This window comes from Numida meleagris, chromosome 2 (assembly GCF_002078875.1).
Source record: "Numida meleagris isolate 19003 breed g44 Domestic line chromosome 2, NumMel1.0, whole genome shotgun sequence".
In the NCBI taxonomy this organism is placed as follows: Eukaryota; Metazoa; Chordata; class Aves; order Galliformes; family Numididae; genus Numida; species Numida meleagris.
The window spans coordinates 143755885-143783773 of record NC_034410.1 but is presented as its reverse complement, the minus strand read 5'-3'; the positions used below and the strand labels follow the sequence as shown (position 1 = coordinate 143783773).

Here is a 27889-nt window from a genome sequence, read left to right as displayed (position 1 = left end):
TTACAGTCATGATGCAAGTTGAGTGTATGTCCAACTTCTGTTAAAAATCGTTCAGAGGTATCGAAAATATTTAGAGAGCAGGATTCTGTAACCAGCTAAAAATGTATCTTCCACATCGGTCTGATGATGCGTAAGCATGTTCAGAGTGCAGGTACCATGTGGGTATCTGTTAAGTTTTTGGTTTTGACCTCCAAGAAGTTGTTTCTGCAGTTCTTCAGTGTGTGCATAGAGTTACTCAACAGTGACCTCTGTAGGCAAACTTGGTACTTGGTTTCATATGTAAATATTGAAATACAAAAGAACAAAATTGAAAAGCCCGGTAGATTGATTGTAGAAAGAGAAACAGACTTCCAAAAGCATAATTCAGAGATCAAAATCTACATATGCTTCAGGAGTAAAGCCAAACTATTTTGCTTTAATGTTGACATTTTTTCCATTGTCATCCTGCAGCCAACTCACCTGGCAGATTTTAATCAAGTACAGACCATTCAGTATTCAAACAGTGAAGACAAGGACAGAAAAGGGATGTTGCAACTCAAGATAGCAGGTGCACCTGAGGTATGATAGTTGACAATTAGGATAAACTTGATTTCTTTGGTATTCCTTAAGTAAAAAAGTGAAATTTCTGTATTCTTAATTACAGTACTCTCTTTATATGTTGTGCTCATGTTCTGGCCTTTAACGTTGTTCTGAATTTTTCTTCTGTCAGCCTAATTGACGAGTATATTGTTCTAAATGTATTCCTCACATTTCCATATGCAAGTTTAAGCTGAGGACAGGCTAACTACATGTGCACACTAAGACTTCAGTTATTGTTAAACTCTTTTGCTCCTCCTGTAGCTACAGCCATTGCTTTATTTGTTTTAATTTTGCATTCCAGCTATTCTATATAGTTGTTTGATTTTATACTTTAAAGGGTCGGGGAAGTTGAATGTGAGCATTCATTATACTCATAAATGTCATTACGTGTTTTAATTTGAAAATACTAGCTCTTAGATGCATCTTAATGGTAGCCTACGTATGCGTATGATGCTGTGCACTAAAGAGGAAACTGAGTAATTTCACTTCTGTGGAAAGGGAAAGAATGAAAGTAGTGTTTCCCTCATATTACATGGAGGAAGAGTTGGAAATGAAATCAAATCATTGCCTTTGTACGCTGGAAAATAGTCACTGTGATAGAGGAGTTTTGAGGGCAAGTTGGCAAATCTGTGCAAAGGATTTAGAAGGGCATGTAGCGACAGGAAATGATTTTAAACTGGAAGACGGTAGATTTAGACTAGGTATCAGGAAGAAATCCTTTACTGTGAGGGTGCTGAGACACTGGAACTGGTTGCCCAGAGGGGTTGTGGATGCCCCCTCCCTGGAAGCATTCAAGGCCAGGCTGGATGGGGCTGTGAGCAACCTGGAATATTGGGAGGTGTCCCTGCCTAGAGCAGGGGGGTGCAACTAGGTGATCTTCAAGGTCCCTTCCAACCCAAACCATTCTATGATTCCAGTATCAGTGTTATTAAAATTAATAGTTTGCCTGTTTGCCTGTATGCCTCACCTCTTCCACTTCTCTTCCGTCTCAATTTCAGTTCATTTTGAAGATAGGTGATGGGTAAAGAACAAATTGTTCCCAAAGAGTGGGAAAAAAGATACCACCTAAGGCACGGGTGTCCAACCTTTTGGCTTGCCTGGCTACACTGAGTGAAGAAGAATTGTCCTGGGCTGCATATACATAGGTTGCTCTGAAAGTAGTGCAGCCTATTTATTTGCATGGAAACTGTGTCCTACAGTCTCTGTCACAACTGCTGAAACAAACCACCCACTGCCTCACTGTGCTCACATCCACTATTTGTTTTCTGTAAACATTCATAAGCATCAGTGAATGTCACTGTGTGCTGTTTTTTCCACACAGAGGAATTCATGGGCACACCTTTGCTTCATATGCACTTCCATGTCAGATGCTGTTTAGTCAGACTGCCCCTCTGCTGCTGTCTGTCACACGACAACAATTTGTAGTGGAATATTGACAGGAAGATTCAACCTCTGCTGCAATACCAAAGATCTGCATCTGATGTCGTGGCCCAACATCGTAAAACAGGAGGCATTACTTTCAGAGCAGCTCTTGTAAAATATACAATATGTTAATATGCAAGTAACAAAACATTTTAAATTTTAATATTGTTATTTAACCATTTAGAAAAATAAAAAATAAAAAAAAATAAAGCCATTGGGATGTTTGACCTTTTCAAATTAACACATTAGTCTGATTATTCCATCAGTTCAGTGGAAGTGGTTGCAATTCTTAGTGATGTTGTAATGGGTTCATCAAAGATTTTTGATATTTAATCTTGCTATACTTTATCCTTGACAATTGTTCACAAATGTGCATGCTGCCAAAAAGTGATGACATGAATAAGATGTGGTTGTAAAGTAAAGGATATTTTTCTCTAATAAGATAGGGCTTAGGAAAGTCTGGTAAAGGGACATGATCACTTCCGTGTTGAGTATCTGATTGCAACTGTATATGTTGCATATGAAAATTTGCAGATCACGTATTTATATTGTCTGAAAATGGAGTCAGACATAAATTGATGATTTTTTTTGCGATCTTGAAACCTATTCTCAAATTCCTTTATCAAAACGGAAAGCAAGGCTGTATAATTTTCGATGTTCAGGGGACTGTATTTAGCCAACATATCAGAATGCATGCAGTTATAACCCATCGCTGGAGTCAGAACTGCGCAGCACTGTCCTCCCTGTACCCTTGTTTCAGCTGACACAGTGTTAATAGCACACTGACTATTTGGTTGTTGCTGAGTGATGTGTGCAGACCCGGAGCTGGGCCGGGCCACTCAGTGGGGAAGCATCAGCCAGAATGGCACGGGGCAGGGGGTGGATACATTGTGAGCTGTACGGAATCACAAATGTGGCCTGTGGGTCACAGGCTGGATATGCCTGAGCTAAGGTATCTTATTATACAGAATAAGCAGCTTCTACACAGAATTGTCGTGATTATAGTCTTAAAATCATGGTAATGATCAGTGATTGACTGAAAGTTTGCCTAGCAAGCCACTGAATAGACCTATATCAATTTTACAGTTGGGTAGAAGGTTTTTCAGCTGTGCTACATATAAAGTAAAGCCGGAATCTGATAATTCTTTGCTCAGTCACATTTTTCTGTTTACTGTTTGGAGTGTATGTGAAGTTCTGATGCAATGACACAGCTGTTCTACTCAGTGTTTGCAACTACAATAATACCTCTTTGTTTGGTGCCTTGTTTTTTTTCTTCTTCAGCCTCTGACAGTGACAGCACCATCCTTAACCATTGCAGAGAATATGGCTGACTTGATAGATGGATATTGCCGACTGGTGAATGGAGCCACGCAATCTTTTATTATCAGGCCACAGAAAGGTAAGAAGGTGTTTCATTCTGGTACTGGCTGTGCTCTGTTCTACTGGTAAATTATCTTGCGCTTGAAGAGAAGACACAAGGTAGCTTCAGAATCATCACTTGGAGGCTGTTGTCTTGCTAGAAGGAAACTTGAGGTATTTTTGCTAAGGTAAACACTGACAGTCAGTGTCACTCCACTGAAAATTAAAGGCACTCTTAACAAGGACCTGTTATCTTGAAATGATACCTCAATATCTAAGTGGACATTCAGGAGGTGTTAGTTAGAATGCATTCAGGTGAGACTAGCTGTAATGTTGGAAAACGTTGGAAAATTCTATTCCCGGATAATCAAAATCTCTCTTTTTATTATCTAAACTTTGAGTGAAGTCCTGTGAGCCTTTCTCATGAAGTAGAACTAAAGCAAAGCATGGATTTTATACTGTTGATGGCTAGTTGTTTTTATAGCAACCTACAAGCTAGAGGCATTGAGATAAGGGTACAGCTACATCTAGATCTAAAGAGATAATTTAATTATATTTCAGTAGATTTTTTTCTAGTTTCAGCTAGTTTTTATTATTGAAATATATCCAGTCAAAGCCCCTTAAAATAGAAACTTCTGTCTTTTTATACTTATCCTTGCTTATGAAAATTCACCCAACGTTTCTCGTTTCTAAAACAATAAACTATTTCCTACTTCCCTATTTGTCTTAAAAGAATATGCATAAAGCCATTCTCGAAGCTCTACAATTTGAAGTTAAGTTTTTTTTATAGCCACATTTTTGTTTTTTTGTGCATCTGGTTTTCCCTGCTCTGTAGTTGTTTAATTGTTTGAAGGGGTTGTGAAAGACATAGTTCATGTCTTTCATAGTCCCACGTTTAGCATCCTGCCTGTGTATGGCTCTGAAGTTAGCCTGTAATCTTCTGTTGTCAAAAAAAAAAAAAAAAAAAAAAAAAAAAAAAAAAAAGGAAAAAAAAAAAACAAGACAGCAGAAAAAAAGTTCCAAAACTTGACTGTTCAGTAATGAAGAAACGTAATTTTAGGGTGTTAGACATCTTGATAACACTTCAAGATTGCTCAAGTTGTTCTTAAGTTTGTATGTTTGTTTCTTCTGATTCTTAAAGTGTGCAACTAACTTGTAGCTCCAACATGCCAACATGCAGCTTTGTTGGAATTTGCATTAGTCATGCAACTTCGTCTCCATACAAAGGAATGTATTCCCTTTCAACACTAGCTCCACTCTTCTAGCCAGCACTGCATGCAATTCAGTGATGTTGAACCACTGGCACCAAAACTGAACACCAAAAGGATAAGCTAGCATCAATAATAAGGGTAGTTTATCTTTCTTCGAACAATAGAGTTGGCGTTGCTTCTCTAGTTTATTGTATACCTCTGAGAGTTCATCTTTTATGCCTATTTTTATCTAAAAAATATTCACAATTTCTTAAGTTTTCTGAAAAATCATGATTTGGATTTTCTTTCTTATTCACTCCCAGAGTTTTCCTTCCAGTACTGCCAGTGGACTGGCAATTTGTCAGCTTTGACTTTAGTAGAAAATGTCAATTTCTTGCCATTTTTGCATCGATGATATTTCAGAAATTTGGTCCATTTAGTTTCTGCTGTCAGTGCAATTATCAACTTGTTTCTCCGCAACTGGAATGGCTTCCATTTCTTATCTACACATAAATGCTCTTAATTCCAAAAAATACTGCTGCCTGCTGATTTCCACAGGCAGTTATGGTCTTCCTGAAGTCTTAGCTCTATTCCTCCAATTCATGATCTTCCATTGCTGATCATCGTGGCATTGATTGTGCTCCAGGCATGTCTCTTGCCATTTCTCTGCCAAATCCTACTCTATTTTCCTCTATGCTTTTCTTTCACAATCGAGGAAAAAGCTCCCAGCCAAAATCTCTACAAGATTTACTGTGTCTTTGTTAACATAACCTGTTCCATGATACATATAAGCAACTGCCGTGTAAGACTAACAGGGCTAATGGGTCCTAGCCTACTGCTGCAAATGTCAATAAAAAATCATGTGCTTTATTTTCACCTCATTCTAATTCCTTAATCCTTCTAATCTGACTTACTTATTCTTCAGCTGTTAGTCTTCTAGACTCACTAAGTACTTTTCAAGGCAAGACTTCTGATTTTTTTTCTGTTATACTGTACTAGGTACAGCTATGCCGTGCACTGTAGTTTGCCTGTAGGCACTACTGCAAAGTAAATCAATGCATGTAATGGAGGAGGTGTACTTACTTGCATGTTATCTATATTAGTGTGCGTATTAACAGAGAGCAAACAAACAATGATTCACTTAAAGGAACATTGTATAGCACTTTGGAACATTCCTCTTTATGCAGACGTTAACAGAATCCTTCCAGTTAAAAAGCTTTTTTTTTTGAGGTTTCTTCTGTTCAAATATCATAACAATTCTCAGCATACGAAGTAAAAGTGTTGTAGAAGAGCTGTCCCCACCATTATCTGTGTTCCCAAATCCCTCCCACAGTAAGCTTTGAAACATATCAGAAGCAAATAATGTAACAACTCTGGAAACTACAGATGTGTTTTTTTCCCTCCATGAGCTTTCCCGTTCTAATTTTATTTTAAATAGATATGTTCATTGCAAGTTTCTTTGTAAATCAACTATCTTCCTTGCTTACTATAAGAAACCTGTGGTTTTGTGATATAATCTGCCCTGCTGTCTGCTAGTAATCCAATTTCTCTTAATCTAGTGAGATCACTTAGTAATCTTTAAGGTCTGGGCAGTACTTGGCATATCTTCATCCAGGTTTTTTTTTTTTTTTGGCATAAATAATTTTGTTGCATAGGTCAGTTTAGACAATTGTAGAAACTTGAACCTTAATGTTTGTGTTTGCATTGTCATAATTAAATCTTAAGAAGTGCATACATGAATGGCAGATTAAAAACTTCAGCTGACAGTAAGTTGCTATTTAGTGATTGAACTGTGCACTGAGTAGCTATCCTGTGATGTAAGTCTAGTGTCTAAGTTTTGAATTTATTAATCAGTTGAAATGAGCTTGCTAGGTAAAATTGTCAAACTCTTAAACAAGGCTGAAAAATACTCTGGAAAAAACATCTGGGTAACTGAAATAGGTAACTGATTGTTAGTCCTTTACATTTCACATTTAAACATTCCCTTTGGATATAAAATGATTGCAGCTAAATGAAAATTCGGACATCAGTGATTCAAAATTCTAAAATTAAAAATTTATGACATTCTCCAAATAAGTGTTTACTTATAATTCAGCCATGAAAACTGAAAAGATGAGTGCCAACTTGGGAAATACTGTCTGAAGTGATCAGTTTGTATCCCAACAGCGTGTAGGCATCTATACTATTAGCTTTGTTGTGCCATTTCACCAGTAGTTCCACACAGATGGATTTTAACTGAGTTTTCTCTGGTGAAATAGAAAGTCTTTGTAATACTACTTGATAGCAGCATTCTTTTTCTGTCTTGTTTTTTGATGTTTTTCTACAAGAGTTCTGCACTTGGATCGCAGCAGCCCCATGCGTCAGTATGGTAAAGCTTTGGGAAAAGTGACTTCAGTTGCCCAGCAGAAAAGAACCTGGGGGCATTAGTTGACAAACAGCTGACCATGAGCCAGCAGTGTTCCCAGGTGGCCAAGGGGACCAACGGCCAGCATCAGAAATAGTGTGGCAGCAAAACTAGAAACGGGGTTGCTCTTTTGTACGTGGCATGAGGGAGGCCTTACTTCAAATATTGTGTTCAGTTTTGGGCCCCTCACTACCAGGTTATTGATGTGAGGAGGTACTTGAGGGTGTACAGAGAAGAGCAATGAAGCTGGTGAAGGGACTGGAAAACAAGACGTATGAGGACCTGCTGAGGGAAGCGGGGCTGTTTAGTCTGGAGAAGAGGAAGCTGAAGGGAGAGCCCATCATGCTCTATAAGTAATGAATGGAGGTTGTGGTGAGGAGACATTGCTCTCTTTTCTCAAGTGACACGCAATAGGGCACAAAGAAACAGCCCCAAGTTGCGCCAGTAAGGTTTAGAGTGGACATTAGTAAAAAATTTCTTCATGGGTGGTTAGGCATTGGAACAGGCCTCCCAAAGAAGTGGTGGAATCCCAATCCCTGAAGGTATACGAGAGATGTGTGAGTGATCTTGATTTTGAAGGTCTTTTCCAACCTAAACGATTCTGTGGTATGCTTATTTTTCCCATTCTCCCTGTCAGTATCTGACTGTCTACTTGAGACTCATCTCCAGCGACCAAAACAGGGACATTGTCCATTGTGGCTGGTCAGTGCTGTGTCCTGCGTATATCAGATGTTGGTCACAAACAGCTCTGCGTTCTCCTTCCTTCTCCCCAGGGCTGCCATGTTGTCCACCTCTCCTCACACATCAACCAAGAGGATGAGGGGTCAGATCTATTTAGAGCATTGTTCTGCTGCTAATGAGAATAAAATTGGTCATGCTTTCATGCATGCAAAGACAGGAAAAATTATCAGAAATAGCGGGGGTTTAGTTAGATAGAAGCCATGCATGATGGTGCTTTTTTTTTTTTTTTTTTTACCAATCTGGAAACAAGCATTCATTTAACTTGTCTTAGAGTCTTTACTTTCCTCTCTTCCTCTTTATCATTTCCTTGCACCAGTTCATAGCTATCTATGGCTGCTTACACCTTTATCACACTGGACAAATCTTTTTTCACCCCCATAGAATCATATAATGCTTTAGACTGGAAGGAATCTTAAAGATCATGCAGTTCCAACCCCCTGCCATGGGCAGGGACACTTCCCACTAGTTCACTTCGGCCAAAGACCCATCCAGCCTGGTCTTGGACACTGCTGCGGATGGGGCATCCACAGCTTCTCTGGGCAACCTGTTCCAGTGCCTCACCGCCCTCATAGAAAAGAACTTCTTCCTTATATCTCATCTAAATCTTCCTTCTTTTAGTTTAAAGCCGTTAACCCTTGTCTTATCACTACGCTCTCTGATAAAGAGTCCCTGTGCACCTTTCCTGGAGACTCACTATAAGATACTGGAGAGCCACTATAAAGCCTTCCTGGAGCCTTCTCTTTTCCAGTCTGAACAATCCCAACCCTCTCAGCCTGTCTCCATAGGAAGGGTACTCCATCTTTCTGATCATCCTCATGGCCTTCCTCTAGGAATGGGGGCCATGAGGCCCCTGTCTGCTCCAACAGGTCAGTGTCACGGTGGGGGCTCCAGAGCTGAATGCAGTACTACACCAGGTAACAGTTCATGCACGCTGCCTTTCTCCGATTCCATCACAGTTCTTCATTCCAGCATCATCAGAACTATTCTTTATGTTTAGAGCAGTTATCCTATCGCTTAAGGCTTGCCCATTTCAGAGCTACTGGTTCTTCCTGTTGTCTGCTGTGCTCTGCTTTTTAATGTCCATGCTTTCTGTGGATGAAGTTGAAAATGCAACAGCTTTCTGAAAGACAAGCAATCATGAAAACGTAAATGTAATAACAGAATGGTAATCAAATCATGGACTCCAAAGTCTTATGAAATGCTCATGTAATCTCAGATCAATTCTGTGTCCCTCCATGTTATTACTTGTTAGCTATGTAATGCCACCTCTATTCACATTCTCCTTATCTCATAAAATCCGTAAATGGGTTTCTTGCCATGTAGAATCAGGATTTTGTTGTGAAAGAGATGTTATGATATGATCCTTGCTTTATTTTTCACACCAGTTGGATGCTGTTCGGTAAGTGAAGTGGGGAGCTGTAGAAGCAGAGTGGGAGATATGTGTGAGGAAATTTAATATTGCCCTGGAAAGTTAGCTTTTATACTTATTTGTCTTAGATCATTTTTGATATGTAGCAAGTGACTTCAACTTACAATGCTAGTTGCCACCTGTTTTCTATTTCTCTCTTTTTAGAGGGTTTGGAGCCTGCTTACAGGAGAGAGGAACAATCTTATCTGCATTTGAAATCTTTGAACAAAGCACTCAGGTTCTGCTGTGTTACAGAATTGTTTCTCAAGTCCTCAAATATGATACTGATAAGTTCCACATGCACACAAAAGAGGAAATTAAAATTCCATCTTTAGAAGACAATTTTGAATAGTGTGTGGTTAATATGCAATTGAACTACCTTTTCAATATCAAGGATAGTTAGTTTGAATAGCAATTCATTAATTGTGCTCCAGTTATCTTGAGTTAAAAATATCAAATGATTAAGATAACTGCAGTTCAATACAGTTCTTTTAACACAGAGGTCTGTATGTTTGTATCATTTCCTAAGCCTTTAAAAAGAATGTATTACAAGTCTTTTATATCAGTATCACTGGGTTCACCATTAAATTCATTGCCAAATGTAGGAGAGGTGTTGGAGTAACCAGCAGTATCATAACTATCAAGTTTTGCAGGCTGGAATACAGGATGCTTTCACAGAATGACAGTGAATGGAAGTATCAAGAGATACCAGATGATGCTTAAGCTTTTGAGTCTTATCCCTAACTCTAGGGAGGACTGCATGGTGCTGGGCAGGACTTATATGCCTGCTTCTAAAAGCTTGATGTCTTTTGTCTAGTTCCATCCGGTGTGAATGCCTCTTGTGCCCATTTTAGTCTCTGTGTTTTGGATAACCCTTCATCTCCAGTCCTTTTGGTGCCAGGCTGTCAGCTTCAAGCTTCTGCCCTTGCACTTGTCACTCCACAGTACCTTTCTGGGTCTTTGACTTTTTTTTCCTTTTCCAGAAGTTACCATTTTCTCTAACATTTTACGATACCTTTATGTCCTGTCCTGCCTCATGCTTCTTGTATAATCTTGCTGTCCTTTTTCCACCCTCCACTTCCCAGGTGCTTGCTCATATGCTTTGCCAGGCTACTATGCCATCTCCAGGAATCACAGCTCTTTGTTTCCCTTCTTTCCTGTATCTTCCTTTGCAGCAAGCCCATCTGACCCTGAGCTGCAGCTCTCTTTTCCTTTCTGCACTTTATGGTGGACCCTCTTGCCCTTCTACACTTTTAGTTAAAATTGAGCCTACCTCTTTTTGCTCCAATCTCCCAACTCACTAGCTTTGTAGCTGGATCTGGAGGATGTGCACTTGCTTTGTAGGGAGGGAGGAGCATATGCAGCCCAAGTCCACACAAGAGCAGAGGAGAGCTGGGGCATTTTTGGTCACTTCTTGGAAATTATGTGTGTACATTTTGGTCAGTGCAGTGGGCAGAGGAAGAACATAACCTGTTTTCAGAAATTTAGCACAGGATCAGGGCAAACTGGAAATCACATGGTTCTGTGTAAAGAGTCTGTGTCGCCATTTTTTAAAAGCATGGCTCTTCCGTTTTCTCTCAGGTCACTTTGACAGTGCTACATTGATTTGGAGGAAGATACTTGTTTTAATTGCCCTCTTTCTCTCCTTTCCTGCATACTTCAATCTACTTCAAATTGTTGGTGTTTCACTAAGGGATTAGTATCTTCCCCATCTTCCTTCTCCACGTGTGTAATGAGGGTCTCATCAAAGAGACATGAGACAAAATACTTGATTATTTACATCCAAGGTTTTATACACAGGGCCATTATCAAAGGAAGATTGGCAGAGGATATGAAGATAGTTTATAAGAAGATGACCTCATCTCTGGCTTCCTGGCATTACTGGTGTATAATTTCAACCAAATGTGAAGTTAATATTATATGCTACATACATTAAAGATTTATATCAGTAATCTTCTTTGGAAGTCTAAGTTGATTTCAGAACTTTTATTTATGTGTGTATATAGAATATTAATATGTATATATTTACATACTGTATATACACTTAACACATCTTGGAAATGAGAGAAGCGTTTCTCAGTAGAGACGTGAGATTTCTGTCATACTTTCTGCAGGTGATTTATCAGAGTTACTGTGAATAAAAAAGAGTCTTGTATTTTGTATACATTATTATTCTCTGATAAGACTTTGCCAGAATGTACGCATTGCTAGTTGGAAGGAGTTGTGTTGATGTGCTGCTGTTGATATAAGTATTGAATGGTCTTTTGAGCCAACACAATTTCCCTGGGAGGTTGTGATGGCTACTATTTCAGCCTTGTATTTATTGCACATTGAGAGAGGTCATTTGGAAACTGAAATAAAATTTTAATTCTCTTTTCTTCTTCTTTACACAGAAGGTGAAAGAGCTTTACCATCAATACCAAAGTAAGTTTAATGCTTTCTTTTTATATATATGTAGTTGAAAAATGTTTTGAAAAATAGTTTTAAGTGACACTTGGCGCTTTTTATATATGCCTAATTTTTATTGTTGCCTTTGGATTCTAGGACAAATAGCAGGCAGTCACTTGGAACCATGGGGCATAAATGACTGGCAGCAGCATTAAACTATAAAGATACCACAAATAAAATATGAGGGAAGGAAATGCATAGTGCATCAATGATATTGGACAGTAACAAAAGTAGGATGTTTTGGAAAAAGCTTGACTGGGATTCAGGCTATTTATTTTGAGTCCATAAGTAAATTTAATTATAGGAATGATGCATAACAATCTTTGTCACTTCAGCCTCTCTGTAGGTCAGTCTACAATGTTGGTTTTCCTATTTGTCTGCTTTACTCTTTGTGCAAAATACAGAAATTTTCTTCATATCATAAATCTTTTATGTCTCTTTTTTCCAAATTATATTTCCATAATGGGGTCAGCCTGAGTTGGAGTCTCTAGGTTTGAGTGTAATAAAGAATAGTGTTCGTAGAGCAAAGAATTTTTAATCTATTTTTTAAAATATGGTAATTATCAACATTCATATCCAATAATAATTTTAAATGTATTGACAATCCTAATCTATGTCTGGCAAATAGATCTGATTTCTTTTTCTCTGAGTGGTTTTATGGTGATAGTCTATCTGAGGTATTTGCATTTAGTAGTTGTTTTCCTTGAACATTATTAGGCAGTATCCAGAAGCAACAGCTAATGGTTGAAAGGCCGTAAGAAATTTAGCAGTTTATTGTGTTTTCTTCCTTTTTCCTTTGGGGAACAGGAACTGTACGTATTTTGCGCCAGCCACCTCATTCTGTTTCTTCCTTAACTCCTAGAGAGAGCCTACCTTTTTTGTTATTACTTTTCAAACTGCTGAATGGATTATGGAGCATGATTTATTCCTGATTCAGCAAGAAAAAGGCCACTCAGATACTGGTGATCGCTCTTCCTTCGCAGGTCCTACTGCAGCCTACACTAGCCAGGTGGTAGCTTGCTCACAGTGCAGAAAGGGAAGAGATAAAATGCAGGGAAGAAAAACAAGTGAAAGTCAAGGCAGGAAGCAGTAAGGTTGATAAGCAGCATGCACTCACATAGGAGACGAAAATTTTTACTTGAACAAATACAACCAAGAAACGCAGAATAACCTTCTAATTACAGAATTTTCATCTTAATGTTTTTGTTTTTTTTCTGTTTGTAGGGATTTCTAGGATAAAGTAAGGTTTAAAGGAGAAACTTCTTCCTGGTTTTGAGACGGTTTACCAAAACTGGCGTTGTACTCCTGAGTCTGTTTAAACAAGAGCACCACATATGCTCTTCAGCTGACAGCAGGGGAATGGTCTTTTGTCAAGTGTATTAAAGTACTAGCCAACACCATCTGGAAAGATTTGCCTTTGGCAGATGAAATTTCAGATTTCTCAAAGCATGAAGTGCTGTACTCTTCTTCTCTCATAACATTAAAACTATGGTTACATATGCATGAGTACGTGACATAAATTACAAGAAAAATTTGTTGGAATTTGTTAGTAATTAACTTTTATAGCTAAAAAAGTTTAATTGTAATTGTTTTTCTTCATTAACTTGATATGCAAATCAATTTAAAATTGCTCTATAGGATAAATCAGCTTACAGACAAAAACTCAATTCATAATTTCTTTTTCCAGTATTTAATACAGAAGGATGAGAGACCATCAAATTGTCTACAGTGGCAATGTTGAGTCATGCACTGCTTAATTTTAAAGCTTTTTAACAGTTTTGTTTCGCTTGTTTTTCTTAAAGTTTGTTCCGCTGTTGTAAAGTTGCTTTCTGATTAAAATGGTAACACGTTCTCTCCACTCTTACTCCCCCAGCTGGGTTTGAAGTGGTAGATTCCTTTCTGACTTTTCTCCCCCTCAAAATCTGTCACTGTGGAAAATGGATTGGCCCTGCTAATTACAGTAGGTGCCCTGTTAGGATGAATTCACAGTGTATGTGACCGTGAAGAATGTACAGCATTCAGCGATTCAAACCTCTGTTTTACAGGCTGGCCAACAATGAGAAGCAAGGAGTAAGGTCTCACACAGTCTCTGTATCAGGTAAGGCTCTGAAAAAAATGCAAGTTTATTTTTACAGCTAGCAGATGTTCAGACAGATTTTTGCTCACAGTTAGCTCACTTCTTACTCCATGGCTGTTGATTTTCCCAAGACCATAGCTGTGCTGACTTTGCAGTAGAATTCATAAAGAGTAACTTTTGCAGCTATCCTGTGTAGTGTTGCTTGTGAGAACAGCCACGTCTGTGCAGGGAAGCAGGGCAGGATACTTGAAAGCAAGGCTGTCAGTATTTCCACTTAGGCCACACTACTTGTTACCAAAACTACCTGTATCTTAAATTACCTGACAGTGTGTCAGTTATGAGGGGGTAGCTTTGAAAAGTGAAAATAAGCCATTAAATATTAATCGTCACTTTTCTGAAAGAGGAAACTTAATAGCTAATTTATTGTAGCTGCTGTTCAGATCAAAGCACTTGAGTTTTTGCTGTTGAAAACCCCAAACTAATTGGAGGAAGAGCATGTAATGTAGTATATGTTGTTTCTATAGCTTATAGGGTTCTAAAATTTCTGTCAGTTACTGTGTTTTTTTAAGTTTTCATACTCAAGAAAAAACATTTTTATTTTACGGGCTCTCAGCAAATCCTTTTGAGGGATTGATTCAGTGTCTCAGTAGGAAATAAATTTCTAAATACTTATGCATACTATCTATAAAGGAGGTTTGCAGTGTGGAAGTGCCATTAAGATTGTGGTACGTTCATATAGATTTATAGTGTTTGGCCGCAGACCTCAAGAACCATTACTGTGACCCTGTGGAATGTCCACCCTTGACGTGCAGGAAGGCTGCAGCTCCACTGGAACGTTTCTGTGACCATTTAGTGGCACATACTCAGAAAACAGAGAAGGAGAAATGCTACGTAGATGTTTGATTCATTTCCTTCTTTTCAGATTACCTTCCCCACGCTTAACCTTTTCTAAAGGTGTTTAAGATTCACTGCTAGCATAAGAAATCCATATATAGACCTTGTGCAAGAAAATAGGTGAGAGGATCTGGAATTAAAATGTTTATCAAGCTGCAGAAGTATAACGGATCTTCATCAGTTAACATAACTTCTCAGAGTCAAACAGCATTCTTGTTCCTTCACCAAGCAAGTTTTAGGGCACTGAAGGAGATGAGCAAGAAGCATGATAAGCATATTCTCTCTCTTAATTCTTCTTTATTCTTTCGAGGTAGTGGTTTTATGTTAATGTAGGGAAGTTAGCTGTGATACCACATACCCCTGCTGTGTAGGGCATTGCATACAGATGACTGGTAGCCAAATGGGAGCTTTGCTGCAGAGCCAGGGTTAGAGCATAGCATCTAGCAAAGTGCAGGAGGTGAACATCAAAGAAGCTGTAAAGCACAAAGCTGGCTCGTAATGACGGAAGCAAAAGTCAGTTAAACCCAGCAAATGCCCTTCTCTTTCTTTCTAGTACCAAAATCAAAACCAGTAATGTATTTTTCTTTTGTAGTAAGGTTTTATATCTTTCCACAATGAAATCATTGTGCTTGTGTCCTATACCACATTACAAACCATTGGAAACACTGACATAATACAGGAATGATTAAAACTACTCCATTTATTATTCAGTCTCAAGGGTTTGTTCTTCTTAAGAAAGGCACAGAGAATACTGAAATCCTTTTTTTGTTGTTTCTGTTTTGGTTCAGTTTTGCCCCCAAATTACTTGAAGTGTGCCATGGTTGTCAGGATATTGAATTTAAACCATAGAGATAAAGCTGAGTGATAGTGATTTCTCCTTGGAAATGTTGGTGTACCCTAAGGAATCAACTTGTTATAAATGAGGTAGCGCTTCATGTAGATGTGAAGAAGTCCTCTCCTGTTGTCACATGTAACTGATACATCCTGTGGAACAACAGAGGCAACAGATGTACATTATGTTCAGCTAACCCAAGAGTTACAGGTCAGTAGAGTCTGACAGCTGACAGCACCCAGTGCAAAGCCAGCTGTGGATGATGCTATCTTGGTGTGGAGAATAAGAGCTTTTCTCTGGTGACATTTAAATGCCTTAGAGCTAAGGACTTCAAATAAGACGATCCTTTGTAACATTCTGACAGCTGTAATATCATTCATGCCTTTGACGGTTTAAATCATAAATTAACTCTGCTCTTTGTTGCAGTGAGATTGCTGTTCTTTATTTAGACCTCTCCCAATGCTAACGCTAAATAGTAAAAATCATAAACAAGTTATTCTGCAGGAAAATCTAGCAGTCAGTCATATTTATACTATTTATCCCCTTACTTCTAAAGGAAAATTTCATAGTTCCCAACCACAATTTAGAACCAAGCAATAGCTGAAAGCTGGTATGGACCATGATTTGGTTGTCTAAAAGTGCACATATTTGTCTGAAGTTTTATAGGTTTGAAAATGAGCTTATTAATGAAAGACGTCTTGTCTTGCTTTTTGAAATATGTATAAATTCACCTTGAAATATTTCTGGTCTAGTGAAATGAAAACTTGTTCTTTCCAAGTCTTTCAATATTCCAGGGCATACAGAGATGGTACGGAGGTTTCTAAATATTTTTTTAAAACTCGACCTTTAAATAAAGACCTTTTCAAACCAGTGAAGGGTGAAGTTGGTTCCAGGAATCTCAAGCAGCAAATTGCTGGACCTGGGAGCCAGGCAGTGCTCCTTAATGGCCGTTTGTCACTGAACCACGTTTCACTGCAGCTTTCTCTGTTCTGGTGTTCTTTGTCTTACCTCTTTAAATTTCGTATTAATTAAAACGGGCATTAGCTTTTATTATGTGCAAGTAGGAAGCCTACCAGTTTTTTAAACATAGTAGTAATTTTATACTTCAAATGTTATATTTGTGTGTGTGTTTATATATAAATTAAAAGCCCAATTAAATGTGAGTTGCATTTTGGATTTCTCTGGTATACGTATAATGTTTTTGTTAAAATCACTGACACATCAGAAGTGAGTAGTGTTCTAGGTGATAGTTGGATGGTTCCACCTTGTGTCTCCCTCTACTTCTGTCTTTTGTGTTAAAAATGAGATCTTTCTGCTTGGCCAAGAGTGCACACTCAGGAAACAGTAAGGCTAAATTATTTGCTGTGTACAAATAGTACATCTAATTTGTAAGAAGGAGTGTGGCACTTTACTATGATTTTATTGACTGGGTTTCCTGCTGTTTTGCTTGGAGGCATCTTATTAAAATGCCCTGCTCTGGTCTACGGAAACTTTGGCCAGTAGTTTGATTTGAAATAGCAACCATTAGCCTTAGTAAGGCGATGCACGTATTTCCTGAGGTACGTATTTCCAAAAATAATAATTTACCCAGTCAATTACATATTATAATAAGTATATATATATATATTATTATATAGTAAGAACACTACACAGTTGTTCACTCACTGCCACCCTTCCTGGTGCAATGAGAGACAGAATAAAAATAAAGTAGAACTCGTGGGTTGAGATAAAACTATTTACTAAGCTAGAGAAAAGGATAATAATTATGACAAAAATATATATATGTAAAAAATGCATGTAACAAGTGATGCACAAGGAATTGCTCGCCACCCCCCAACTGATGCCCAGCTAGTCCTCCAAACAGCAGAAGAGAACGAGATGAACCCCCACCCCTTTCAAAACTCCTTCCTCATGATGTCATATGGCATGGAATACCCCTTTGGCTTAAGTCAGCTGTCCTAATTACGTTCCCTCCCAACTCCTTGGGCCCTTTGCTGAGAATGGCCTTGGATCAGTACAACACTGCTGAGCAGCAACTGTGAACATCTGTGTGTTATCGACATTGTTTTTCTTGTAAAACCAAAACAGCATTATACCAGACACTTTGAAGAAAACAGTTGCATCCCAGCTGAAACTAAGACAGATGTAAAGGCAGGCCATCTAAGAAACAGATTCTAGGCCAGACCCCTTTATTAAGGAAATGGGAAATTGAAAGAGAAATTTGTCGTGTCCTGTTCGTAGTTGACATAGCTGTTACTAGCACAAAAAGCATTTTAAAACTGAAGGTGAAAGGAGTAGCTGTAGGTTATACCATGGCATAAGTGACTAATAGTGGTGGTGTTCATGCCCCGTGTAGGAGAAACTGGGTCTTGTAGAGAGAGCTTTGTAGTGGAAGTTGTAGGATTTTAGCATCCTGATACAGAGGTTTCTTTGCCAGCTTCCTGTTTCTGCCTTAAAATCACAGACTTCTAGTATATATCATTCCACTTAAATCACTTACCATGGTTAATTCCTGATTATGGCAATGGCAGTGAAGTGGCATGATAGCTCTTCTATAAGGTGCTATTTACGAGATGCTGAGTTTGAAGTAGTTGTCACCGAGTCGTTTCATTTGGCTGAAATTTAAATTTGAATGAAACATACTCTTTTGAAGGAAATAAGCATTGACACAGGGAATGGTACAGCTCATTGAGGAGACAGGCTTCCAGTTGGTTGCCTAGAACAATACAGTATGTAGCCGGAGCCAACTGTCAAAGCACAGCAAACAGCAGGGAAAAAAACATCAAGAATATTTACTTGATTTCACTATTACGACAGTTACAGTTGTTTTTAATAAAGACAATGTCAACGTAGTGGGGAACCAGAAGATTTGTTAATGATGAGGGCTAATCACAAGCAATGCTGTGAGCAAGGATGGAAAGACAAATATGATTTTATTGAATCACTTCTACTTGCAAAGCACCGTGCATGCTCTGTCTCATGATTCCTGTACTAAAAATGAAGGTCTGCACTGTGCTCATTTCTGAAAGAGTTCCTTGTCTAGGACTTACATTTCCTAGTTCCATATGAATAAGTTGGTAGGGGAAAAAGGTGTTTTTGCCCAAGGTTGTAAAGCAGATTTTTTTTTTGCATGCTCATTTTATCAAGTCACTACAAGAAGACAGTGTTGAAAAGTGTATGCAGTTTATTAAGATGAAAAATCATTATCTTGAATGCTTATGACTTCTGTCTGCTCAATTATGTCATATTTGACAGCTCATTTTTCTGAAGATTAGCACTGTTAGCATAAATTGCGTAGTTACACATTCTAATTATCAAGTAATTAGAGGAATATAAAGTCTGTACAGCTGTAGCTCTGCTGTGTGGTCACACGACTGGGAAGCATTTGAGTCCAAGGTTTGGTGGGTTTTTTTGGCAGATTACTCTGCCATTAGTCTCTGAAAAGGAGGTACTTGCTTAGCTCACCCAGCTATTCTGATTATTAATAAGATAATATGCTTTAAAATAGCCCTAATGATGATGAATTACAGTGTTAGGCTTCTCATCACAGTTGACTAGGCAGGTGTTATCTCTTTGTATTTTAAACACACTAAAGTGCTTCTTTTCATGCACAGCGAACTGTGATGACCGTATGAGCTGTCTGTTGGTGCCCAGGAATGCACTGCATTGGTTTCATCAATCTGTATCATTCTGCGCTCCTCCTTTGCCATCCACTCTTTTGACTTAAGCAGACACTTCTGTAGTAGGACTAAAGAGATGTTCCATGCATTTTTACATTTGTTTTTGTTGTTGTTTATGTATAAGCATGTTTGCTTTGACAAGTATGTTCTGTAAATATTTCAGCTGCATAGTACCCACTTCATTTCAAATCTTGAAAACAAACAGATTTATTCCTTCCACAGATTTCCTCCCCCCCACCCTCACTCCCCCACCCCGAACTGGTTCAGGAATATATGACTAAAATAGAAAGGGATGTTACCTTTTCCAGCCTTCCATTATCTGCTCTTACTGTCCTGATAAGGAGCTCCAGGAGCAACTGCCCTCTAGCATCATAGCTTCCCTTGTAAAATAGAAAGTGGTGTGGGCTTTTGGTATGGAATAACTTTAGGAATGCTTAGCATTTGGGAGAGTAACTAAACAAAACAAAAGGAGTCCTGGGAGTTGTGTTTTCAGCAGCATTTCTGAGCTTTATGGGCATTTAGGTAGAAGCCAGCATATCTCTGGCAGGAAATCACTGTGGAATGGTGTAAATCAATCAAAGTAGAATTCATTTCAAGCAGGTGCTTTCTAGGTTCCTGATAAAGAATTCCAAATCCTTTTTTTGAACTTAGAATTGACTCTACCAAGAGGAACTTCTTCTGTAGCTAACCTGAGGATGTGATAGTTTTTAGGGCAAAGCATTCTTCACGTTATCTAGCAGAACAGTGGCACAAGCTATAAACAGTGAATCGCAGTCAGTCATCAGGATGTGCTGAATTAAAACACCGTTTCATTTTGATGGTTGTTTCCTATGAAGAAGGTGGGTCAGGTTTCAGCCAGCTTCTGCTTCCCATGTGTCCGGATAAGAGTAGCAGCACTGCAGCTTTTCAGGCTTGAATTAGCTTTCTAGCCTGAGCAGGCAGGTCAAGAGTTGAAACATCTCTTCCCTTTCAGATAGCTTGCATTGCTTCCAGTCACTCTATACCTGTTCTTCTGTTCCACTACGATGTATTGTATTCCTTTATTCTTATTTCAATACCTTTTCAGAAGTCTCTAAAAATAGCTGTAGGACTTCATTTTGTTTGCCCTTTGTTTAAAGCTTTGTTACGAATGTTACCTCAGCCTTGTATTGGAACATAGTGCCATGTGATATGAGGAAAATAGATCCCTATGATTCCGTTAATTGGTTAATTCACATAAGTACTGTATACTAACTTGTAAGTTCACCCTCTCTTTGCATCTCCAGTTTTTAACATTGATTGATGTTCTGTCACTTCCAGTGGCACATAAATTTTCACATTTGATGACTCACCCTAGCAATTTTTAAAGCGATACTTTTTTGTTTCAGGTACAACAATAAATCGTACCCATGTGTTTTACCTTTACTGTCTTAGCAAAGCAGGAGCTGTACATTGTAGCAAGTTATCCATTAGATTTGCATGCATAAAATTCAACTTGCAGCCTCCAGATTTAACACACTTAGCACAGCTCTAAAACATCATCCCTCAAACTCTGGTCACAAAAAAAAAAAAATAGAGCAGAAGACAGTGCTTTTGCATAAATATAGCTGCTTTGGTAGTTCATAGGTTACCAGACTCCTCCATCCTGATGCTGCTAGGGTGTTGGGCCAGCGTGCTGCTCCTGCACAGCTCGGGCTCTCAGCTCTCTCTCCAGCCTCTATCAGTGAAGGCAGCTGGACTTCATTCCTCAATTTTGAAAGGGAGTATCAGCAACTGGGTGGGAGTCTCTGGTTGATGCACATTTTGCGTCATGTAGAGGGGAGAGGAAGAGACGAAAGCAGAGAGGAGTGAACAGATGATGAGAAGCAAGTGGAGCAGCTATCCTCGGGTTCCTCGTATCATCCTGTTTCCTTCTTTCTCACCTTGTGACGTTGGTCTTGGCTTCTTTGTGTTCTCTCCTGCTTAGAAATATCTCTCTTCCTGCTAAGCACTTTGCTAATTAAATGCAGTGTTGTATTTCAGCGGAATAGAGAAACAGTGCTTATTCCTTGCTCTGTGTAACTGTGATATGTGAAATAGTTGTTAATTTATATTAAATTCTTCTCTCGGGGTCCAGAAAGTCAGTATTTTAGTCTGGTGACTGCTACATCTCTCAGAATTAAACTGTAGCACATTCTAGCCAAGCTTAGGTGGGGGGCTTACAAAAGTGGGTTATGCTTCTAGGATGGACAGTGCCTCTGCATTGAGATTCTAGTCTCACTTTTAAAAAATGAAATGAGAATAACTTATTGCTGTAGAAAAAAAATTGAAGGAAATTAAGGAAAATAATTGTGCATTAGAGTTTCAAATACATTTGTATATCCATTTTGCGTATACAGAACTGTAATGTAAACCTTTACTTTTTATGTTCGTTCACTGTAAATGTTCTCTCCAGTCTCTTTTCTTTCATTTCTAAATAATTTGTTTTTCTCTTTCCTTTTCTTGCCTCTTTGTAAAGGAGTCAATCACTGTCAGCATAAAGTAAAGAAAGCTAGACGCTTTCTCCCTTTCGTCTTCTGTTCCCATGAGCCGCCACCTAAGGGTACTGCACTGCTCTTTGTATAGGCTGCCTTATTAACCCAAAAGCTGAAATACTAACTCAGTTACTGTGTTGTTTTTTTTTTACTACTTCAGGCTCAGGCAAACAGAGTTCCAAGAATAATTTCATTAAATTTCTGCTACCCCTTCACTCCTATCGAATTGGACATTCATGCAGTGTCATAAACTTGCTGGTCTCGGTTTTAATGAGGGGCTTTGTTTTAAGCATCATATGCTGCAATTACAATTCATTTCTATAGCTATTCTGGCTGTGTGTACTCTTGGGTTTTTTTTTGTTAATGTATTTTGACTTCATTCTTGGACCCCTGATACAGCATGCTCATGAATGAAGTAGAATAGCAACAGTAAGCATCACCTGGGATCACTTTTAATTAAATATTGAATACGGTGATGCTTGTGGCTTCATACTGGTTCAGCACTTGGTCTTGGACCAGTTTGGCTTTGTTAGGAGTAAGAAGAATTGGAATAACAGGTGCATTATTTTTAAAATATGAATGTGCATTTTTTTATAAGTAATATCTAAAATGCATCAGCTTGTGCTGTAGTTATCGGCATGGAACGGGGCCATTACAGAAATGCAGGCTATGGTGCTCATTGAACAGCTTTCCTGTGGAGTTGCTCAATATAACCAGTATGCTGTGTATAATTAATGCTTAGATTGTTCCATTTCTTACTCATGTTTTGTGATAGCACAGGAGCGTGTTTCCTTTTGAAATAGTCAACCCCAACTCTAGTTATCAAAAGTCGCAAGTGTACATGCAAAGCCAAATTGAACTGACCCATCTGGCTGTAGGAGATCCATTTAGTAGCAAAGGATTGAATTACAACGGGATTTGATATTTCTTTATGCATTACAAGAACTAGCTCCACTTCAAAATTTAATTTTTTTGTAATGTCGCGTTTAAAAGTCATTAACTCTGTTTCATCATACAAGCTTCTCAGAACATATCTTTGTCCCTTGGGTTTTAGGTGAGAAGTCTTAAATTCCGCTACTTTTCTGGTATCTCTTGAGTCAGGTATATAAGATGACTGCAATCTGAATACTTTTGGATTACTCATGAATTTAATAGTATATTTTCCCCTCCCTTTCTCTGTCCCTTCTCTCTCCCCCTGTTTTTCTCTCTCCTTGCATGCCACCTGGATCTGCAGATGAAATTAGTGGGGACGGTAATATGTTTTTTAGTCTGTGTGTTACTAACGTGCAATCCATATAGCAGTTAATGCTTATTTCAGTAATCGATTTTATACACATTTTAGTATCAAAAAGCAGTCTGCCTTGGACATTAGCCAATAACTATTGTACTTTACAGGCTGTGCAACCAACGCTTTCTGCTAAACTGGAATTGAAAAAACAAAATCTGTTTCAAACACACAGGGATGTGGTATTGCATGTGTTTGCAATGGGAGTTCTGGCATGATGCAAAGAAAGTTCATAGGTTTTCAAGAGTGTCCATTCAGTTTGATTTAAATGATTGTCACGTGCTTGATTTGGCCAGTGAGTGTGTTTGATGGCTGCAATACAGCATGGGAAATGAGTCTGTTAAGGAGATGCTTTAAAGTCATCAGTAGTCCACTGCTGCTACTACTACTTACAGAATTTCATCTGATGCTGGGAAAAAAAAGTCAATCTGATAATGCTGGTGATGTTTGTGTCTTGATTCTTTTAAGTAGGAGGTACTTTTTTTTATGTTCTTTAGTTTGCAAAGGAAGACAATAAAAATAAATAATGTTTTGTGGCCTTCCTCTGAATAAACTGTGAGGGGGTATATAAATTCACACCTCCTTTCTCTCTTTAAGATATAAATTAAGATAATACTACTTGTATTTCTTTCCATTTCTTAACAACTTGAAGGGCATTTTTTCGATTATAAATTCAGAAATTGATTTTCAGGTACCTACAGATAGCTTTTTATTGGTGTTTATCTTCTAAAAGTTATGGGCTCTGGTAAATGGAAAAAAAAACCATGAAAAAGGAAATTTCCAAGAGCATTTTAAAATAAGAGATGAGCTATTATGGAGGTAATACACTACAGTATTTTTTCTGAAATTTAATGAGCACATTCAGATTTAGTGAAGTTCAAACTGGCTTACTCATCTGTACCAGCAACACTGTACGTCCAGAAGGGACCTATTCACTTCTTTCTATAGATGCAGTGGGTCAGCCAGCAGGTAAAACGGTTCAGAGCTCTTTTCAAAATACAACAAGCCCTGTTTTTTAAATCTCCAGTTTATCTAGATATAGCGAGGGTCTTGAAAACAGAGTAACTCCTGAAATCCCTGCTTTGCTGTGAGAGTTTTGCTCTGGGGAACGCTACAGCACATCCTTCTCTGTAAGGAAGCCTGCAGAGCCTTGCCCAGCTGGGCATTGCTTTAGACTCTGCATGGATTCTGGAATATCTCTGAGCAGACGTAGTCTCAGTCTTCACTGACTTTGGTCTCTTACTATGTGGCTCTGACCATGGGTTATGGAGGTTGGTTATCTCTTGTGCAGAGCACTCTGAGACAGTCACTGTTAATGCCTTGATTGAATTTTCCTTTAATTCCCAGAAATGATGCCAGACATGTATAGGAATTACCTTCTGAATTGTCACTATACGTTCCTCTCCAGAGTGTTAAATGTGTAACAGGAAATATTTATTTAGTTAATTGCAAACATTTTATTTATTTAGATTGGCTATGAGGACCCTTTTAGCTTCAGGACAGGTTTGAGCAATGTCTTAAAACCATACAAAGTACTCTACAGTGTTCTGATAATGCTTGTATTATGAATGAACTTCATTAAATTAAAGTAGGGAGGTGAACAAGCCAAGTCGTTTGTCACAATTGTAAGCACTGTTCCATAAACTAGTGTGACAAATGGTTTAGTTTTTTAAAGAACAATGTGACGCCGCTTTTCTTTCTAGGCTTCTTAAATTCTTCTTTGAAGTTGTTCATAATATCTTTCATTCAGTCCATTTTTTAAACAGATGGGAAGAACTCTTTGGTATCATCCTCAAATAACAGCTTGTAACACTAACTGGTGTATATCTCACCCAAAAAAAAGTTAAAAATATCTTACAAAATATTACAAGGAAGCAGAGTGATTTATCCTCGTAACAGTGGTGTAACATGCATGTTTTCTTTCAAATGGTTGCTTGCTTTATAGGAAAATCTAGAGTTTACCTTTCTGTTAAAACTTCAGTTCATATTATAAGGAGAAAAAACATACCAGGAGAGTAGTGCCCCTGGGTATGCTGCTAGTTTAGACTTGTGCACTGTCTTTATAATTCATTGGATTTTTGTTAGGTCACTCTGTTTTGCTATGTCCTAAGCAAAAATTGCCTAACACAAATTTAAATAGCAGAAAATGTCCCATTTTTACAAGACAGAGTATACTCCTACAGGGATTTGAAAGAAAAAAAAAAGCTTTTTTTGCATGAGTACTATGAAACTAGGATCATAAATCTGTATTTAATTGCTAAAGTGTGTTGAACTTCAAATGTTATAGGTAACCTGGAGTTTTCTAGTTGTTGAATATTGAGTTTGTTTGAAAACTTGTTCTTGTTTATGTACCTGTATAATATTTAGGAGCCTTGCTCTGCTTTCAGAGTTGGCTTAGTTTGATCTGAGGGCTGCTACCAAAAGGGATCATCCCAGCCTTTGCTTCGTCCCATTCACCATTCAGAAACCACGCCTCGAGAAATGATGCAAAGGAGTTATAGGATTGTACATATGCTCCAGGGCAGGAGTGAATCAGGCCTTTGGGAGGCAGCCCAATATGTAATCACTTGAAAACAGCTGTTAAAACCTCATACTGGACTTCAAATTACTCAGTTTTGAGAACCTCTGTGCTAGATTGGTTTTGTAAACCCTGGGAGAATTTCTGGCTGTTAGGAAATGACTTACATGACCTGGAAGCTCTTCAGAGCAACAGAGGGACCCACGGGTAGGACAAGACATGACACCAGTTACACTGTCATAAGAACTGATGATATAAAAGTCTTAATTTTGAGATAGAGGAAGAAATATGCTGTCGTTTTTCTGAAAACGTTGCGAGCTGGATGTTTTCTAAAGATGCTGATCTGAGACAGCAAATCCGGTAGCAAATTTCAACAAAAGAAAAGTGAGAGTAGTACAAGAAAAAAAGATGTGTGTGCTTTAGGAAATAGTACAGAAATTTGCTCACCTTGCTGCACTGACAGTAAGTAGATGCTGCCCTGGAACATCTTTACCATCTGTTTTGCTTGTTTGACATAAATACTAGCAAACTATTGTTCACACTTTATTGAAATCAAACAATCCATTAGAAATGTTTTTTTTTTCTTCCTGTGGTTGAATTTGCTCTTAAAAAGATTTTCTGTTGAGGTCAACAGTTTAGATTGGATGCAGTTACAGAACTTAAACTTTTCTGAATACAAATGACACTTTCTTTTGTTCCTTGTTGAATGCATCTATGTGACGTAACATAATTGGCACTGGAGGTCATTATCATGCCATAAATTATGCATGAGCAAGTTTTATTCATGCTATTGTAAATGTGTCCCAGCGCTGTTGAAGTGGGGGATTGTGACTTATCAGCTTTGATACATTGGAGATACTGTTTGGGAGAAGTGTTTTCATCTGTTTTTCCCGAAACTCTTTAATTCCTCCCTTTACAGAAACAGATGACTATGCAGAGATTATAGATGAAGAAGATACTTATACAATGCCATCAAGTAAGTATGTTAACTGGAACTTCACTATCCAGCAGCTTCTTCGGGACTGAATCTTGTGCTTCAGCCTTAAGAATATTTCACATGCTTCATCAAGCATTGCTTGATGGAGTTTGAAAAGCTCCTAGCCTCATTGTCCTTGTAAGTTCAGGTTACGAAACAAAGTAAAGTTCTGTCATAGCTTTTGGTGTTGTCAGTGACTTCACCGTGAACTCCCTTTTATGTCTCAAAATGTCATAAAATGGAGATATATTTTATACTGTGATGCCAAACACAGTGCATAAAGAATGAATAAGATTTGTGTCATAAAGGCAAGGAATTTGGAATGCTTTTGCGTATTGCTCTCTAACTGTATCCCATCCTTGATCCTTGCTCTGTGTCACACATGCTGTTCTCTAGAGCAAACTCATCTGTACCACATGCAGTTTTCTTCAAGATGAGAGACTTCAGGAACAAAAACAAAAATGCAGAGTTCTTCTGAGTCTTCATCTTTGAAAACAAAAAAAGATCATGGGTTCGCCACTGCCAGGATTTTCTCATGGAATATTTGAATTGGGAAATAATCTTGAACTGTCACAGTCAGCTTATTTTGCCTAAAAGCCTGTATGCTGATTTTAAGTTATATCTGCAACCTACAGAGGTATTTTGGCAGCCTGGGATTTCTGTAGAATTAGGCAGTTGGTTCTGTCTACTTATGAAGAATGCCTGCAGAAATGCCGGGTTGATTTACTGTGACAGGGGAGGATGGTGCTGAGCTGGTACCATGTTCTGCTGAAGAATAATGAACGTGTGGAGGGATTTCTTCGGGTTTTCATGAGACGTAAATATTTCATAATCACTTCAATGTTTATTATGTAATATGCTACTGTGGAAAATATTTGAAAAGCAGGAATATATGTTTTCTAGACATAAACAGTGTGCTTTGAATGTCTTGCAGTAAGTTATTACCTAATTCCATTTAAATGGATCAGAAGGATCAAAAAAGTACTATGACAACTTACGTCCTTTAATTTTTTTTTTAACTTATTAACTATGTGATTTTTTTTTTAATTTTGTAATCTTTTCTTCTAAATTTACATTGAAGTAATTACTTGTGGTCTAGCACTGGATGAGTCTGAACGCTTCAGTTTATGCCTTCAGTTCAGAGCCCATGGGATGGACTGTTGACACGAACATTGAGTGCTGTGGTGGACTGAAGTGGGTTCAAGTGTTCAGCTCTCTCAGGGCTCAGGCAGTTCAGATCACAAGAACAGAACTGACTTCTGCCAATGTAAAGTTAAAATTGCATCAGTATAGTTCTTTTTAAAAAAAAAAATGTTAAAAAAAATGTTTGTCCTTGACGTGATTGTAAGAAGCTCTAAGTAAGCATTTGATCTTTCTCTTAATTGCACTGCAGAAAGCTATGGAATAGATGAAGGTAACAGGAGATCCTTTACCCATCCTTGTATGCTTGCAGTTTGGAATGATGTGGAATTTTTGAGTTTCTTATTCACTTTCATTTAATAAACATTATTTATCTATAGTTAAACCAGCTAGCTTTGGGATTTTAAAGAGGAAAATGCAGTACTTAAAACAAGAAATGAAAAG

The 27889-nt window shown here is 38.1% G+C and overlaps 1 protein-coding gene across 6 annotated transcripts in view; it reads left to right on the top strand.

Moving 5' to 3' along the window:
- Nucleotides 1-27889, top strand: part of PTK2 (protein tyrosine kinase 2) — a 200127-nt gene that overhangs the window by 126183 nt on the left and 46055 nt on the right. For all 6 annotated transcript variants that reach the window (XM_021387143.1, XM_021387148.1, XM_021387146.1 and 3 more), the window contains 5 exons: nucleotides 451-558; nucleotides 3283-3400; nucleotides 11497-11527; nucleotides 13597-13649; nucleotides 26249-26305. In XM_021387143.1, coding sequence (XP_021242818.1) covers nucleotides 451-558; nucleotides 3283-3400; nucleotides 11497-11527; nucleotides 13597-13649; nucleotides 26249-26305 — 367 coding nt within the window. The remainder of the gene's footprint in view (nucleotides 1-450; nucleotides 559-3282; nucleotides 3401-11496; nucleotides 11528-13596; nucleotides 13650-26248; nucleotides 26306-27889) is intronic.